A 14,633-nucleotide genomic window follows, 5' to 3' on the forward strand; every position below is an offset into this window, starting at 1 on the left:
GTGAATAATGCTGCAGTGAAATAGGAGTGATAATGTCCAAATAGAATTTTGGCGTTCTCAGACTGGAGCAATAGTACAGCGGATAGGGCATTTGCCTTGCATGCGGCCAACCCAGGTTTGATTCCTCCATCCCTCTCAGAGATCCTGGCAAGCTATCTAGAGCATCCCACCGGCATGGCAGAGTAGGGCAAGCTCCCCGTGGCGTATTCGATATGACAAAAACAGTAACAATAAGTCTCACAATGGAGACGTTACTGGTGTCCGCTTGAGCAAATTGATGAATAACGGGACAACAGTGCTACAACACTGCTACAGTGTGGTAGATGCCAAGAAATGGAATTGGGGACTAGAGAGATAGTATAGCTGGTGGGGCACTCGTCTTGATGCTGCTAATCTGAGTTCGCTCCCTGGCACCCCATATCGTCCCCCAGGCACTACCAGGAATGTTCCCTGAGTTCAGATCCAGAAAGAAGCCCTGAGTACAACCAGGGGTGGGTGGCCCCCCAAAACAAACAAAATAAGAAGTGGAAACTTGGCTCATATGGAAACTCAATTCCTAGTGCTTTGGTTCATGTCCATATTGTCTTCCAAGAAGACTGGACCAGTCAACATTCCCATCAGCAGTGAATGAGGCTCCCCTTCCCTCACACATCCACACGAACACTGGTGGTTTCTCTGTTTTTTTCTTTTTTCTTGCTTTTTGGGTCACACACAGATGCTCGGGGGTTCCTCCTGGCTCTGCACTCAAAAATTACTTCTGGTGGTGCTTGGGTGATCATAGGGAATGTTGGGGATTGAACTCAGGTCAACTGCATGCAAAGCAAATGCTCTACCCACTGTACTATTGCTCTGGCCTGATTTCTCTCTTTTTCATCAGTGGGGATGGGTTTTATTAGAAAGGTGACTTATACATCCATCATGGTGACCTTCACCTTCACCTTCACACCCAGTTTGATGCTGCTGGACATGGTTTACTCCATGATCTCTGTTGGGCTTTGGAGGTCTATGAGGTACATGAGGATGCACAGCTGAAAGTGGTGCCAGATCTTGGAGCCTTTGCCACCCCTAGTCTTCCTGGTGGTGATCAGCAGTGTACATCCAGTGACCATCCACAATGGCCCGTTCATTTTCAGATTCTTGACCTTGGTGCACACCTTCTCCAGGGGCTTTACATTGCAGCTGGTGAGGGTGACCCGAATGTGATGGATAGCCACTTCAGGCTCTACCAGTGCCTCCCCAGACTCCTTGAAGGCCATGACTGAAGTGCAGCTTCATGATCAACACATCCCTTCACACAAGAGAATATTGGTGAGTCAGGAGCAGGACTGAGGTCCACTGAAGAGCTGGCCACTTGTCTTCTGCAAAAAGCTGGGGGCCCAAGCAAATATACAGCAGGTAGGGTATTTGCCTTGCATGTGGCTGCCTTGGGTTTGATTCCCAGCATCCCAGATGGTTCCCCCAAGTCCCACCAGAAATGATCCCTGAACACAGAGCCGGGAATAAGCTCTGAGGGCCACCAGGTGTGGCCCCCAAACCAAAATATTGCTGTTTGTATTCATTTTGATGTGTGCCAGTCTCACTGGTGAGAGGTGATATATCTTCATTGTTTTGATTTGTGTTTCCCTGAAGATTGTTAATGCAAAGCATTTTTCATATATGTCTGGCTGTCTGTAGGTCTTCTTTGAGAAAGAGTTTCTTCATCTTTTCCTGTTTTTTTGGTGGGGTGGGATTGGTTGTTTTCTCTTGTAAAATTCTCTGAGTGCTTCATCATTTTTTGGATAGATATTCTAATCAGGTGAATGGTGGACAAATCTTTTATCCCAGTTTTGAGGTATTTTTCTCAAAACTCTGGTCATTGTTTCTTTTGTGGGGCAGAAACTACTTAGTTCGATGAAGTTCCATCTGTTTATCTTTGCTTCCCTTTGCTTGGCCAGTGGCACTGAATCATTGAAGATGCCTCTAGATTCAATATCATGAAGTGCTGTTCAATGTTTTTCTCAGTATGATTTATGGATTTAGGTCTAATGTTGAGGTTTTTAATCCATTTTTATTTGAGCTTTGTGTATGGTGTTAGAAAAGGGTCTTGCATTCACTATTTTAACATGTGACTGACTAGTATTCGCAATACTTTGTGGAAGAGGCTATCCATTCTCCATTTCATATTTTTCCCACTTTACTGAAGATTAATTGTCCATATTCCTGCAGTTCTGTCTCTGAACTCTGAATTCTATTCCATTCTTCTAAAACTCTGTCCTTATTCCAGTTTTACAGTGCTTTGATAACTGCAGCTATGACATTGGGGAAAGAAAAGCATCCCATAATTTTTCCTAGGATTGCTTTGGCTAATTGGGATGGTTAATTGCTCTCTATATATTTTAATCGTGGGCTAGAGAAATTGTACAGGGGGGTGGAGCATTAGCCTTGCATACAGCCCACCTGGGCTTCATCCCTAGCGTATCACATGGTTCTCCAAGCACTGCCAGAAGTAACCCTTGAGCACCACTGGGTGTGCCCCCACCCAAAAAACCCCTCAACAACAAAGAATTTTAACTGTTTGATCTGTCTTAAAAAACACTGTGGCTTTTTTGGCGCATATGCTGCCTGAGCCCATGTGCTGCTTGTGTCCATGTGGCCGAGCACATGTGGTGCCCGAGCACATGTGTCGCCCTCATCTCCCCCCTTGAGATGTGTACTTTCATGCTTTTGTGTCCAGTGCTAGGATATTTGTAGAGCTTCCTCCACCCTTAGAGAAGCCCGCGTTCTCTCTTGAGTGTGTTATTCTTACTGTTCTCTCTCCCACTTATCCCTTCCTCCTTCCCTCAGAAACCTCTGAATAAAATCTATTTACTTCAAAAAAAAAAAACCATTGTGGCTTTTTTATAGAAACATCAATGAATCTGTATAATGAATTGGCGGGGGCTGGAGAGGGTGCCACACACCCAGCAGTGCCAGGGATTACTCTTGGCCTTGTGCTCAAGAATCACTCCTGTTGGGTTTCAGGGGACCCTATATGATACTGGGGATTGAACCCGACTCAGCCATATGCAACATAAGTACTCTACTTGCTATAGTGTGTGTGTATATATATATATATATATATATATATATATATATATATATATATATAGAGAGAGAGAGAGAGAGAGAGAGAGAGAGAGAGAGAGATTGTTTCATTTTGGACTGCACCCAGCTGTGCTTCAAGCTTATTCGTGGCTCTGTCCTTGTCCTCAAGGATCACTCATGGTACTGTTCAGGGGACCATATGGGGTGCCAAGAATCAAACCCAGGTCAGCTGCATGCAAGGCCAGCACCCTACCTGTTGTACAAATTGCTCCAGCCCCATTTTGATGATGTTAGTCCTTCCAATCCATAAACATGGGATGTGTTTCTATTTCCTTGTGTCTGCTTTTAGTATTAATTTATAGTTTTCTTTGTATAAGTCATCCAATTCTTTTGTTAAACTGATTCCTAGATAGTTGATTTTCTGAGGCACAGTTGTGAATGGGATTGCCCCTTTAATTTCTCTCTCTTTTTCATTATTTACTTATAAAAAAAGCCATGGATTTCTGTGTATTGATTGTGTAGCCTGGTCAGTTACTGTAGAAGTCTATTATTTCTAGGAACTTGTGAAGACTCTTTAGGGTTTTCTAAGCATAGTATTGTGTCCTCTGCAGATAATAAGAATTTGACTTCTTTTCCAATATGGATGACCTTAATATTTCTCTCTTGCCTAATTGCTACGACAAGGACTGCCAATAATATGTTGAATAGTAGTGGTGAGAGTGGGCAGCCCTACACCTGATTTTAGAGGGAAGGTTTTCAGTGTTTTTACAATGTTTGCTGTGTGTTTGTGGTAAATGCCTTTAACTGTGTTGAAGAAAGTTCCTTCTACCTCATTTTACAATAGTTTTTATCGTGAATGTATATTGGGTCTTGTCAAATACTTTCTCTGCACCTATTAATATGGTCATATAATTTTAACTTGTGTTAATGTAGTGTATTACCTTGATTGCCTTGCATTTATTAAGCCATCCTTGCATCTCCAGGGTAAATGTATGTTTATGGTGTGTAATCTTTTTGATGTGTTTTTGGATTTTGTTTGCTAAAATTTTGTTGCCTCTCCCCATTTTCTGATGGCATTATTGGTATTTTTATTGTTGATCTTTAAGAGTTCTTTATATGTTATGGATATCAGCATTTTTTCTGAAGTATGCTGTGCGAGTATTTTCTCTCATTCAGTAGGTATCTATTTTAGCCCAGATTTCTTTTTTATCTGGAGGAGAGACACACCCAACCATGCTCAGCGGTCACTCCTGGCTCTGCACTCAGGAAGCACTCCTGGTGGTGCTTGGGGGCCCATATGGGAATGCTAGGATTGAACCTGGGTTGGCCATGTGCAAGGCTGTGTGCAAGGCCCTACCTGCTGTGCAATCTTTCTGTTCCCCCAAATTTATTTTGGCATCCCAAACTACTTTAATTTGATGTTTTTAGTTTGTTTATTTTTGTTGTTTTTGCCAATGGAGTCAAATCACTGAAGACACTTCTGAGGTCCATCTCCTAGAGAGTCCTTCATATGTTTTCCTCAATGTATTTTATGGATTCAGGTCTAGTTTCGAAGTCTTTAATATACTTTGAGTGGATCCAGTTTTCTTTTTTTCTTTTTGGTTCACACCTGGTGATGCACAAGGGTTATTCCTGGTTCTTCACTTAGGAATTACTCCTGGCGGTGCTCAGGGGACCATATGGGATCCTGGGAATTGAACCCATGTGCAAGGCAAATGCTCTACCTGCTGTGCTATCTTTCCGGCCCTTCCAGTTTCATTTTTTACATGTGCCTACCCAGATTTCTCAGGAATATTTGTTGAAAAGACTTTCATTGCTCCACTTCATGCACCCAGATCTTTCATCATAGATTAGAGCTTCATAAATCTGAGAGTTTATCTCTAGGCTCTCAGTTCTACTCTTTGGACTGAGAGTCTTATTTTTATTCTTATTCCAGTTTTGATTACTATAGTTTTATAGTATAATTTAAAGTCAGGACATGCAATACTTCCCCTTTTTCCTTTCAGAGTAGCTCTGGCCACTAGGAGACTGGAAAGATAAACAGAGGGGTGACAAACCTTGTGAGTGAGCAGTTCAACCCCCACTACTACATATGGTCTGTTCAAGGTCATCAGGAGTGATTCCTGAGCACAAAGCTGGGAGTAAACCCTGAGCACTTCTGGGTGTGGCCCAACCACCCCTCCTGCAAAAAAAATAGCTTTTACTATTTGGAGAATTTTATGATTCCATATAACTTTTTGTAGAGAACGTATTGGAGTTTTGAAGAATGTCATAGGAATTTTGGTGGGAGTTGTATGAAATCTGTGTAATGCTTTGGGTAGGATTTTGACACTGTTAATTTTTCTAATCCATGAACATAGCAATATTTTTCTATTTTCTGGCATAAATCTTTAACTTTTTTTGTTTTGATACCACACCTGGTGGTGCTCATGTCTTAACTCCTGACTCTGTGCTCAGGAATCACCCCTGGAAATGCTCATGGAACCATATGGGCTGCTGGGATTAAACCATGGTTGGACCCCATGCAAGGCAAGTGCCTTAACCCCTGTACTGTATCTTAGGCCCCACATTCTTTTATCCATAAGTATTTAAGATTTCTGTACACTTTAAATAGGGTTCTGTTTTATTTTACTTTTAACTCAGATTCTATGATTAACAATATGATTAATGATGCTTTCTCATGCACATAATTCCAACACCACACCATATCTAGTGTATTCATTTTCCCCAAGTACCCTAATACCTCTCTCTATCATCTCTCCTCCAGCTCATTTTTGTGAAGCAGTTCTCCCATCTGCTACCTTGCTGTGATAGATACCTTCTGTATCTATTCCTTTCCTTCTGACCAACTTCATTCAGCATAACACCTAGTCCCATCTATATTGCTGCAAATTGCATGATTTTTTTTTGCTTTTTTTGGTCACACCCAGTGATGCACAGGGGTTACTCCAGGCTTTGCACTCAGGAATTACTTCTGGCAGTGCTCGGGGGACCATATGGGATGCTGGGAATCGAACCTGGGTTGGCTGCATGCAAGGCAAACACCCTGCCCACTGTACTATCACTCCAGCCACAGATTTTATTCTCTCTTAGAGCTGCATAGCATTCCACTGTGTATATACTATTTTGAATTAATGTTTCTCTGTTTTGTGGATAGATGCCAAGAAGTGTTATCACTATCCAAAGAGTTCTATTCATTTTTTAAGAAAACTCTATTTTTTAGGAAAACTCTGTATTTCTTTCCACAGAAGTTGAACCAGACAATATTCCAACTAGCAGTGGTTAAATGCTTCTTTTTTCACTGGGGTTGTCTTTTATTTCTCTCTCTTCTTTATTCTTTGCATATAGAAAACCAACCAATTTTTTCTGTGTTGATTTTATAGCCTGTTACTTTTCTGAATTGTTTGTTTCTAAGAGGTTTTATTAGTAGAGTCCTGAGGGTTTTCTGTGTACATTATATTATTGGAACTTGAACCCATTTTTATAATATGGGTAACAATTTTGGGAGGCTTTGATTTGGGCGGCTTTTGAGCCCCACATTGCACCAGTGATGCTTAGTGATTACCCCTTGCTTTGTGCTCAACTGCATGCAAGGCAAGCACCTTAACCCCTGTTCTATTCTTTCTGGCCCAAAGGTACCACAGGTTTTATTTGGCTCATTTAAGCATTGCAAAGTATTTCTTCCTGGGTCCAAAAATATCCAAGAACAGTGGGCAGTTGTCTTCAGCAATGGAACATTGGCTCCCATTTCACTCCTGGGTCAATTCACAGGAATGGTAATACTGTGCTAAGCAGTCTGGTTGCATCCACAGCCACAGTTCCCTCTAGGTAGGTGGTCAAAAAGGTCTATATATGACATCAGTGACATCAGCATTCAGACAGGGGACCTTTTTATTCATTTGTTTCTTGGGCCACATCCAGCTGTGCTCAGGGCTTACTCGTGCTCTGAGCTCAGAGATCCCTCCTGGCAGAGCTAGGGGACCATATGGTGTCCCCCCAGGTGGCTACAAGCAAGGAAAGCGCTCTACCCGCTGTACTATCTCTCCGGCCCCAGGGGACCCCTTGGCAGTACATTTCAGAGAGCCATAACAGCAAGAAATGTTTGCGAAGACAAGAAGCATTCTGAAAAGAAGTCTTGCTGCCAGCTCAGAAGGAAGGCCAGGCCCCATCTGGAGATGCCTCAAAAGCAGGCATGTTGCCCTGATAAGATTAAGAAAAATGGAAAGGACATCCCCACCCCCAGAGAGCTCAAAGTCCTTCTCCAAGACAATTCCCTGGCAACTACCCTTAGCCGAAGGCAGTATGTGTGTTTGTGTGTGTGTGTGTGGGGGGAAGCAACAGCTATATATTTCTTTAGGATGTGAAATTTCCTTTTTTAGGGACTTTCTTTTTCTCCCATGTCTTCTACCTCTGCCACAGTCTCCCCTTCCCCCCCCCCCGCCTCCTTTTTTTGTTTTTGGACTACACCTGGCTGTGCTCAGGGCTTACTCCTGGCTCTGTTCTCAGGGATCACCCCTGATGGGCTCGGGGGATCCTGTGAGATACTGGGGAGCAAATACAGGTCTGCCATGTGAAGGAGCAATTCTGGTACCACAACTGGCCATCTGAAAGCAACTGTGTATTAGGGCCTACTTGTAAGGCTAGTTCTGACAAGGATGATGTATCTTTGCTTCAAAAAAAATTCAAATCAAAACCATGACTTTTAACCCCATTTCTTTATAAAAAACACAATTTCACTGGTCTATAGACCTGAGGTTACCAGGGCAGGCCTTGGGGGATGAAGGGATAGGGGTGGGTGGTGAGGAATTAGGAGGTTGAAGTGGGGAGGGGGCAGCACGGGGATGACCCTGAGACAGTGATGGAGGGTGGGGGGTTGGAAGATTATATGCATGAAATCCAGTCATTAATAGTACTATAACTTGTGGTGCCTAAATTGAACAAAATATAAAATTAAGAAAATAAAGATTGTAAACCTGCTTCTATTGAAAAAATAAAAACCACTTTGGTAATTATTTTATATCAGATGCCTAAGTTACCTAGGGATTACTGAGGATGAAAAAAATGAATTGTTGTTGTTATTCTACTTTTTACTAGTAGCTAATGGGTTTTCTCGGGTTTGTGTTCTGGTCCTTTGAGGAAGCTATTTTTGCAGTGAACGTTAAGCTGAGTAAAATAAAGGTAAAACTTTTGCTGAGAAACAGTAAACCAACTGTGTTGTAGTTGTGACTTGAAATTGATTTCATTTTTTGCAATTAAAATGACTTTTCAGTTTTATGTTGTCCGAGCATTAGTTTTAGAATATTAAGTCACAAAAAGCCAATAAATTATTTATTTCATATTTATTAGTACCCCCCCAATAACAGCATCCAAGTTAGTACAGTAATGGCACTCCCACTTTATGTAACCCCATTTTACAGATTGTAAAGTCATGTTAATATATATCTCCTTTTTTAGCGACACCATTAGCAAAAGTTCACAATTACAGAAGCCATTGAAAGAAAGTTCAAAAGTACCCAAACACACCCCACACCCCACAAAGCAAGTGTTTGAAAAGACAGTTAGTTATTTACAGTGCCAGACATTGGCTCTAGTTTGTCCCAAGAACACATTTTCTGAAACCACAAGTCTGACACAGCTATCGGCAATAGTTGTACGAAATTACACTTTTAACAAGCTTGTAGCATTAGGAATAGGAGCAGTGGATGGAAATGTAGTACTTCACTTCTGACTTCCAAGGGCAGAGACTAATAAGGTCAGATTCTTACAGGCTGATCTACAACAGCAGCAGGCTCAGGTGGAGGGAGTGATTTTGCGTGGTACTTCTGCATTCTCAAGAAAGATGGCACTGCTTACCAGAAAGATGAATTTCCTTCAGGGAAGAATTTTAAAGCCTGGCAGGCTCGCAGATTTTTCACCCGGGGTCCTTCTGTCAGACCCTCAAGTACCACGATAAATGTGGCCCCTCATCCTGCCAGTGAATTAGGCCAACGTTTCACAGTACGTGTGAAAGATAACCTTGCCCAATTAATTGGTGGCAGTTTAAGGAGAGTGACATGCAGTCGGTAAGTGTGACCCAGTAAGGCACACAACCTGCCCCAGATCCTAACTCAGAACTAAAGACTTGCTGCCCCAGAAACATTCATTGCAGGGTCACAAGGGTTGTTCTTGGAGTGGAACTCACACAAATAGGAAAGGGCTATAATTGTTCTAGGAAGGTCCCTTTTTCTTAGGAGTTTATTTGTTTAAGAAAGCTATAAAGGAGAGGTTTTCTCTTAGGCAGCCACGTTTCTTATGCAAAGTATAATCTCTAGATTTACACCGCATAACACACATACACACACATACCCACAGAGTTTTATGCAAATCACAGAGGTTTCACTGATGTTGATGTGATGGAAACAAATCAGGTTGTTAAGTGTCATCTTATTTATGTCACCATCTCTCCTAGTGAGCCCCTCTTAGGACCCACTGAGAGCTGAGTGTGTCTTTCTACACCTAGCAGGGGGCTTTATTTTATTCAGGACCCCCAGAACAGTAATGTTTGTATGCTGATCAAAAAACATTCTCAGTTTGTCTTTTACTTCTAAGGCTCCTTCCCTCCAAAGACTTCAATACAATTCGCAAACAAAAAATCCTAACACCAGTCACCTCCTACTTACTCACTGCTCAGTGTTGTAGACACACGCACACACACACACTCTGGGAGGAAAAATATCATTCTTAATGGAAAAACTAAACTTTGTCCTCTTCCGTCTTCACACTGCACCCAGAGAACACGGTCACACTAATCTCAGACATCTGGATGTTCCCAGCCTCTGGACTCCCTCCCACCACAGAAAGATTATTAGAAGCGGTGTCATTAGTAGGAGGGTCGTGCACCTTGACCTTGCAACAGAACAGCTGAGCTTTAAAATGCTCCTGGAAGGTTTTGCTCAGCCAATAAAGAGCAAAGGGGTTTACACAAGAATTGCTGAAAGCCAGAACCCGGGAGAAAATGGTGATCGTGAGATTGATCGCAGCGGGATCACCATAGGCTGTGTCGCTGAATGAAGTGTAGAGATACAGGACATGATTGGGCAACCAGCAGAACGCGAACAGAGCCACGAGCACAAGCACCGTTTTGGCAATTCTCTTCCGGGATTCGATCTGCAGAGGGAAAGAAAAAACGAAAACCCCAGACCCCCCACCAAATCATTTAGTACTCAGTGCTTTGAAAAAGCCTTTCTCAGGATTCACATAGAAATTTACAGTGAAGAGTCCCTTTGAATGTCTGTGAACTAATTGGTTTTTGCAGGAGGCTGGCTTTTGCAGAGGACTGAATACAGCAAGTTTGATTGGCATGGTAACCCAAGATTCGAGTGTCATTGGCTCGCATTCAGTGGCTCCCACCCCTGGTTTTGAGATCCTCTAGAATGCCTCCAATTAACTCAAGGAGTGCGGTGTGGAATGCCTGCAAATTTAATTTAATTGAAACATAGATGCTACACAAAACTGCTTTCACTGTTATTAGCAGAAGCTGCCTAAGTTAGAATATTTTTAGGGGGTAGGGGTGCTAAGAAGATTGTCAGAAAAAAATGTAAATTGAAGCATAGTGCTGTCTACACGCCTGTTGCTTTTCAAAGATTCCTGCCTGAAACTTTTTATAATATACACACAGCATTACTTCGGTTAAAAAAAAGAAAGTTGTCAATTTGGAGCAAAAGTGTTGTTAATTGGTGGGCATTCTAACCACATCATCAGAGGCATAAAGGTCAATGTACTTTATGTAAAAATAATCCTAGCTGCACCTATAAATAAGAAAATAGGTTATGTGAAGACATTACCTAAGGTCATAGAACAAAGCAAGTTTTCACAGTGCCATGGAATGTGCAGTTCTAGCCTCATAAACACCACTACTGAAGCATTTCTATTGAAGCACCAGCTCCAAAATAAAAGGCCCCAAGCTTTCCACAGATTGATAAGGAGGTAAATGGAATAATTTCTTCCTACCCAAGAAAGGAAGGAATCCTGTTTTATTTTTTAATAATAAATCCCTTTTTGAAGTTTTTTTTGGTCTTGCAATCACACCTGGATCAATCCTGCAGGGGCTGGGGGACCATTTAGGGTGACCTGATCAAATTCAGATCAGTCACGTGCAAGGCAGATTCCTTGCCTGCTCTATTATCTCACCAGCCTCCTGTTGATTTTCTAAAATAAAATGGAATCATGTTTTAGCACCATGCTCTTTTATTCTCTTCAAATTTACTAGAGGAGTACACACCTGCCTTTTTCAGTGATCTTAATCAAGTCTCTGTGAGTCACTGTGTTCTCTTGCTACCAGTACTTGATCCCCTGAGACCTCAGTTTGCTCATCTTTGTGGAAGTGGTTTGCACTGAATAATGTTATGGCTTCCTGCCAGTTCTATCATCCTTTGTATTTCTATCACTCTCTTACACTTCCTAAAACAAAAGGTGCTCCACTTTATAGGATCTGCCTGGGCTGATTTTCCTCTCCATTCCACACTTTTGACTGCTCCCGAACTTTCCCAGTTCCTTCTAAATTTATCATTTATTGAATGCTGACAGTGCATCAGGAACTCTGTTAAGCATTTCAGTCATAGCCTTCAGGTTAGAATACGGGCTCAGAGAAGCTGAGTAACTTGTTCAAAATCACTCAGCAAGTAGGTGAGAGAGGTGGGATTAAATCCTGGGTCTGACAGACTCCACAGCCCATGAGCAGAAATGAAAAGATCATACTGCTGGTGCAATTATTCATCAGAGGGGTGAAAGTAGGATTTTTACTTGGAAATTCATGTAGGACTCCCTATCAATACATACCTGCTTTCGGGCATGTCCTTGTTCCTCCGTAGGGATGTTCAGGGTGCTCTTGTAAAGGGTCTTAGCAATCAGCGAGTAATAGACAGAGATAATAGAGAGTGGAATGATGTAGAAAATTAGGAAGCCCAGCAGAGAGTGGGTCTTCTGCAGCTGCCTCTCAGAAGCCGGGAAAGTGGTACAGGCCTCATATGTTGTGTTTGTGGCGGGATCAAGGAAAGTATGGACATCTGAAAAGATAGCCTCAGGCAAAGCAATTATCATCGATGAGATCCAGACAGAAGCAGCTTTAACACAGGTCTTCAGGAGTGCATTGGAGGGCTGTCGATTCAGAGGCTTTACAACTGCCTTGTATCTAGAAACATATAATCATAGGCAGAGGTCAAAACAAATACCCAGGTGACAGAATCATAGGTTTGGCAGAGACTGGGGTGCTCTTCCACTTCCTATCTACCTGCCTATAAGCAAGTACACATTTGGTACCAAGTGGACAGGAACTAATTGGTGCCAGTGAAGATTTCCAAGACAAAGAGAAAAAGATATCTGAGCAGTTTTTATTGATGCCTAATCACTTTTTCCCTTCTTCACTAATAGGAGCTAGGTTTGCAATTTTCAAGGCTTAGGTACCAATCCTGTTTAGGACACAGCCATATTTTCAGCATGATTTTGAGTGTGATTGAGAGTGATTCACTATATGTGTATTACCTTAAGTGCTGGAAAAGCCTGCCTCCCCCCCGCCCCCCTGTAAAATGACTACAGTTAAACCTGATTTTCCTTCCTTTAGAGTGAGCCATCACCATTATTTTTCTACACAAGAACTGCATGAGTTAATGCTGTAAGAAGGAGAGGGTTAATTTCTGCCCTGTAAGTGTTCATTTGTTGCACAAGTCGATCTATAGGTAAATTTAGGGTAAGTCAAGGGTGAAATCAGAAGTCCTGTACCAGCTCCAAGACGCTTTCTTATTCCGACAAATCCACCTTACTATCTAAAGCCTGTAAGTGAATCTGCCCTCAAAGAGAATATGAAATCAGCTAAAGCAAAAAGCCATAAAAGACACATGGAAAGCTTTTCCTTCTCCCGGATTCCAGAATCTGAAGAAGCTATTCCGTCTGGTCCTGCCAGGCACTGATTACTTAGGAGCTGTTTGGGGCTTTCTAAAGCATCACTTTTAACATTTGGAACCTCAATCTCCCCCATGCCCCAATAATTTCACATTTATCATTCTACACTGGCAACATAAAAACAAAGTAAACAGGAAAAAATCCTAATAGAGCTTGAACTCCCTGGCTACCGGAGGTTTTCACACCCTGTCCAGAGTGTGCTAAAAGTCAAGGAGGATTCATCTATTTCGCTAGAAGTAAGAATGTCAGTGAGTGCTGAGAACAAAAACTAACACAGTTAAGTGATGATGACATTACACCAAGTTTCCGGGAGCTGAATACCTCACCATTTATCCATTTATCTGCCTCTGAATAATTTGATGAATTTCAAATAAGTTTATTGCATATTTCTCTTTTTACATTTCTTCCAGTAACGGCATATATATGGTCAGTTTCACATCTATTCCAATGTTTTAATGTTGACAATATTGCACCACTAGGCTGCACTAACGTATAAAGCATGGATTGTTTGGCTTTTACACCTGAAACAATTTGCCTTCCTTAATAACGGAGGAGGGAAAGCCGCCGCTCCGTTCCGGTTTCGTTCAAGCAAACAATCACACTTCAAAGGGAATAAATTATTCCTAAAGCATACAATCTTAACGTCTCCTCTAATACTAACAGCAGATTTCACATTCTTTCAACAACTTTAATTGAAAATGCCCCCAAAGCCCCGGTTTTTCCATCTCCCATCCCGGTTATAGAGTGTAAGCAAAGCAGAATTAATAGCCAGAAAAATGCTAGTCAGTGAATCCGTTCTTTCTGCCTAAGTCCACATCCCTGCAAATTCAAACTGAGCAAAGAGACCCACCTGTCAGCGCTGAGAATCGTTAAGGTGAACACCGACACACCAACAGAAGTGATCCGGATGTAAGAGAGTGCCTTGCAGCCAGTTTTCCCGAACATCCATCCTTCGGAAAGGTAGTGGGTTACGTCCACAGGTACACAAGTGAGCAGAAGTAAAAGATCTCCAAAAGCCAGGCTAGTGATGAAAATATTTGGCACTGTTTGCATGGCTTTGGACTTGAAAAAGACTTTGATGAGAATAACATTTCCGAGGATGCCCACTGAAATCAGCAGAGCATAAGTGGAATAGATAGCACATAATGCTTCTATTCCTGGGAAGTTGTCTCCGGCCCGTCTCTTACTTGTATTCTCATCCGGAATCAAAGTGCCTGATGAGGATTCAGTGTCACCTGTGATTGGAATAAAAGTCGGATTTGGTGACAGAGTCTCTCTGTGAGACATTGCTTCTGAAGACAGTGCCTGTTCTGCTTCTTCTGCTCAGTTAGAATGTAGTTGGTTGTCACGTCTACAGACAACGTCTAGCAATGAGATGTAGAAGAGCAGAATGGCAACAAATCCAAGACGCTCAGCTACTCTCTTTAGTGGTTTCGTATCTCCCAGCATGCTTGGCTAAATGCTTACCGATCTGGCACTGAAAAGTGGGAGGTGGAGGAGGGCTTTTCCTCCCCCCTTTTTTATTGGCTTTTCCATCACAGAGGGGGGTCTGGAAATGCACTGCAGTGACTTATCCTTTCCTCTTGGGGTGTCCTAAGACTAGCCAGCTATTATTACTAATAGTTATTGTTTAT

The 14,633-nt window shown here is 42.1% G+C and overlaps 2 protein-coding genes across 2 annotated transcripts; both read right to left on the bottom strand.

Annotated features, from left to right (window-relative positions):
• Positions 1 to 971: 971 nt before the first annotated feature.
• LOC101546965 (40S ribosomal protein S20-like) lies at positions 972 to 1,256 on the bottom strand. Its single transcript, XM_012932280.1, has one exon. It carries the CDS (start codon positions 1,254 to 1,256, stop codon positions 972 to 974), a length of 285 nt encoding a protein of 94 aa, XP_012787734.1.
• An 8,539-nt stretch (positions 1,257 to 9,795) lies between these two features.
• BRS3 (bombesin receptor subtype 3) lies at positions 9,796 to 14,286 on the bottom strand. The gene is made up of 3 exons (XM_004606548.2): positions 13,850 to 14,286; positions 11,881 to 12,232; positions 9,796 to 10,209 (listed from the first exon to the last, which is right to left on the bottom strand). The coding sequence occupies exons 1-3, from the start codon at positions 14,284 to 14,286 to the stop codon at positions 9,796 to 9,798; spliced, it is 1,203 nt and encodes a 400-aa protein (XP_004606605.2).
• Between the last annotated feature and the right edge of the window lie 347 nt (positions 14,287 to 14,633).

Source organism: Sorex araneus, chromosome X (genome assembly GCF_027595985.1).
Source record: "Sorex araneus isolate mSorAra2 chromosome X, mSorAra2.pri, whole genome shotgun sequence".
Classification (NCBI taxonomy): domain Eukaryota; kingdom Metazoa; phylum Chordata; class Mammalia; order Eulipotyphla; family Soricidae; genus Sorex; species Sorex araneus.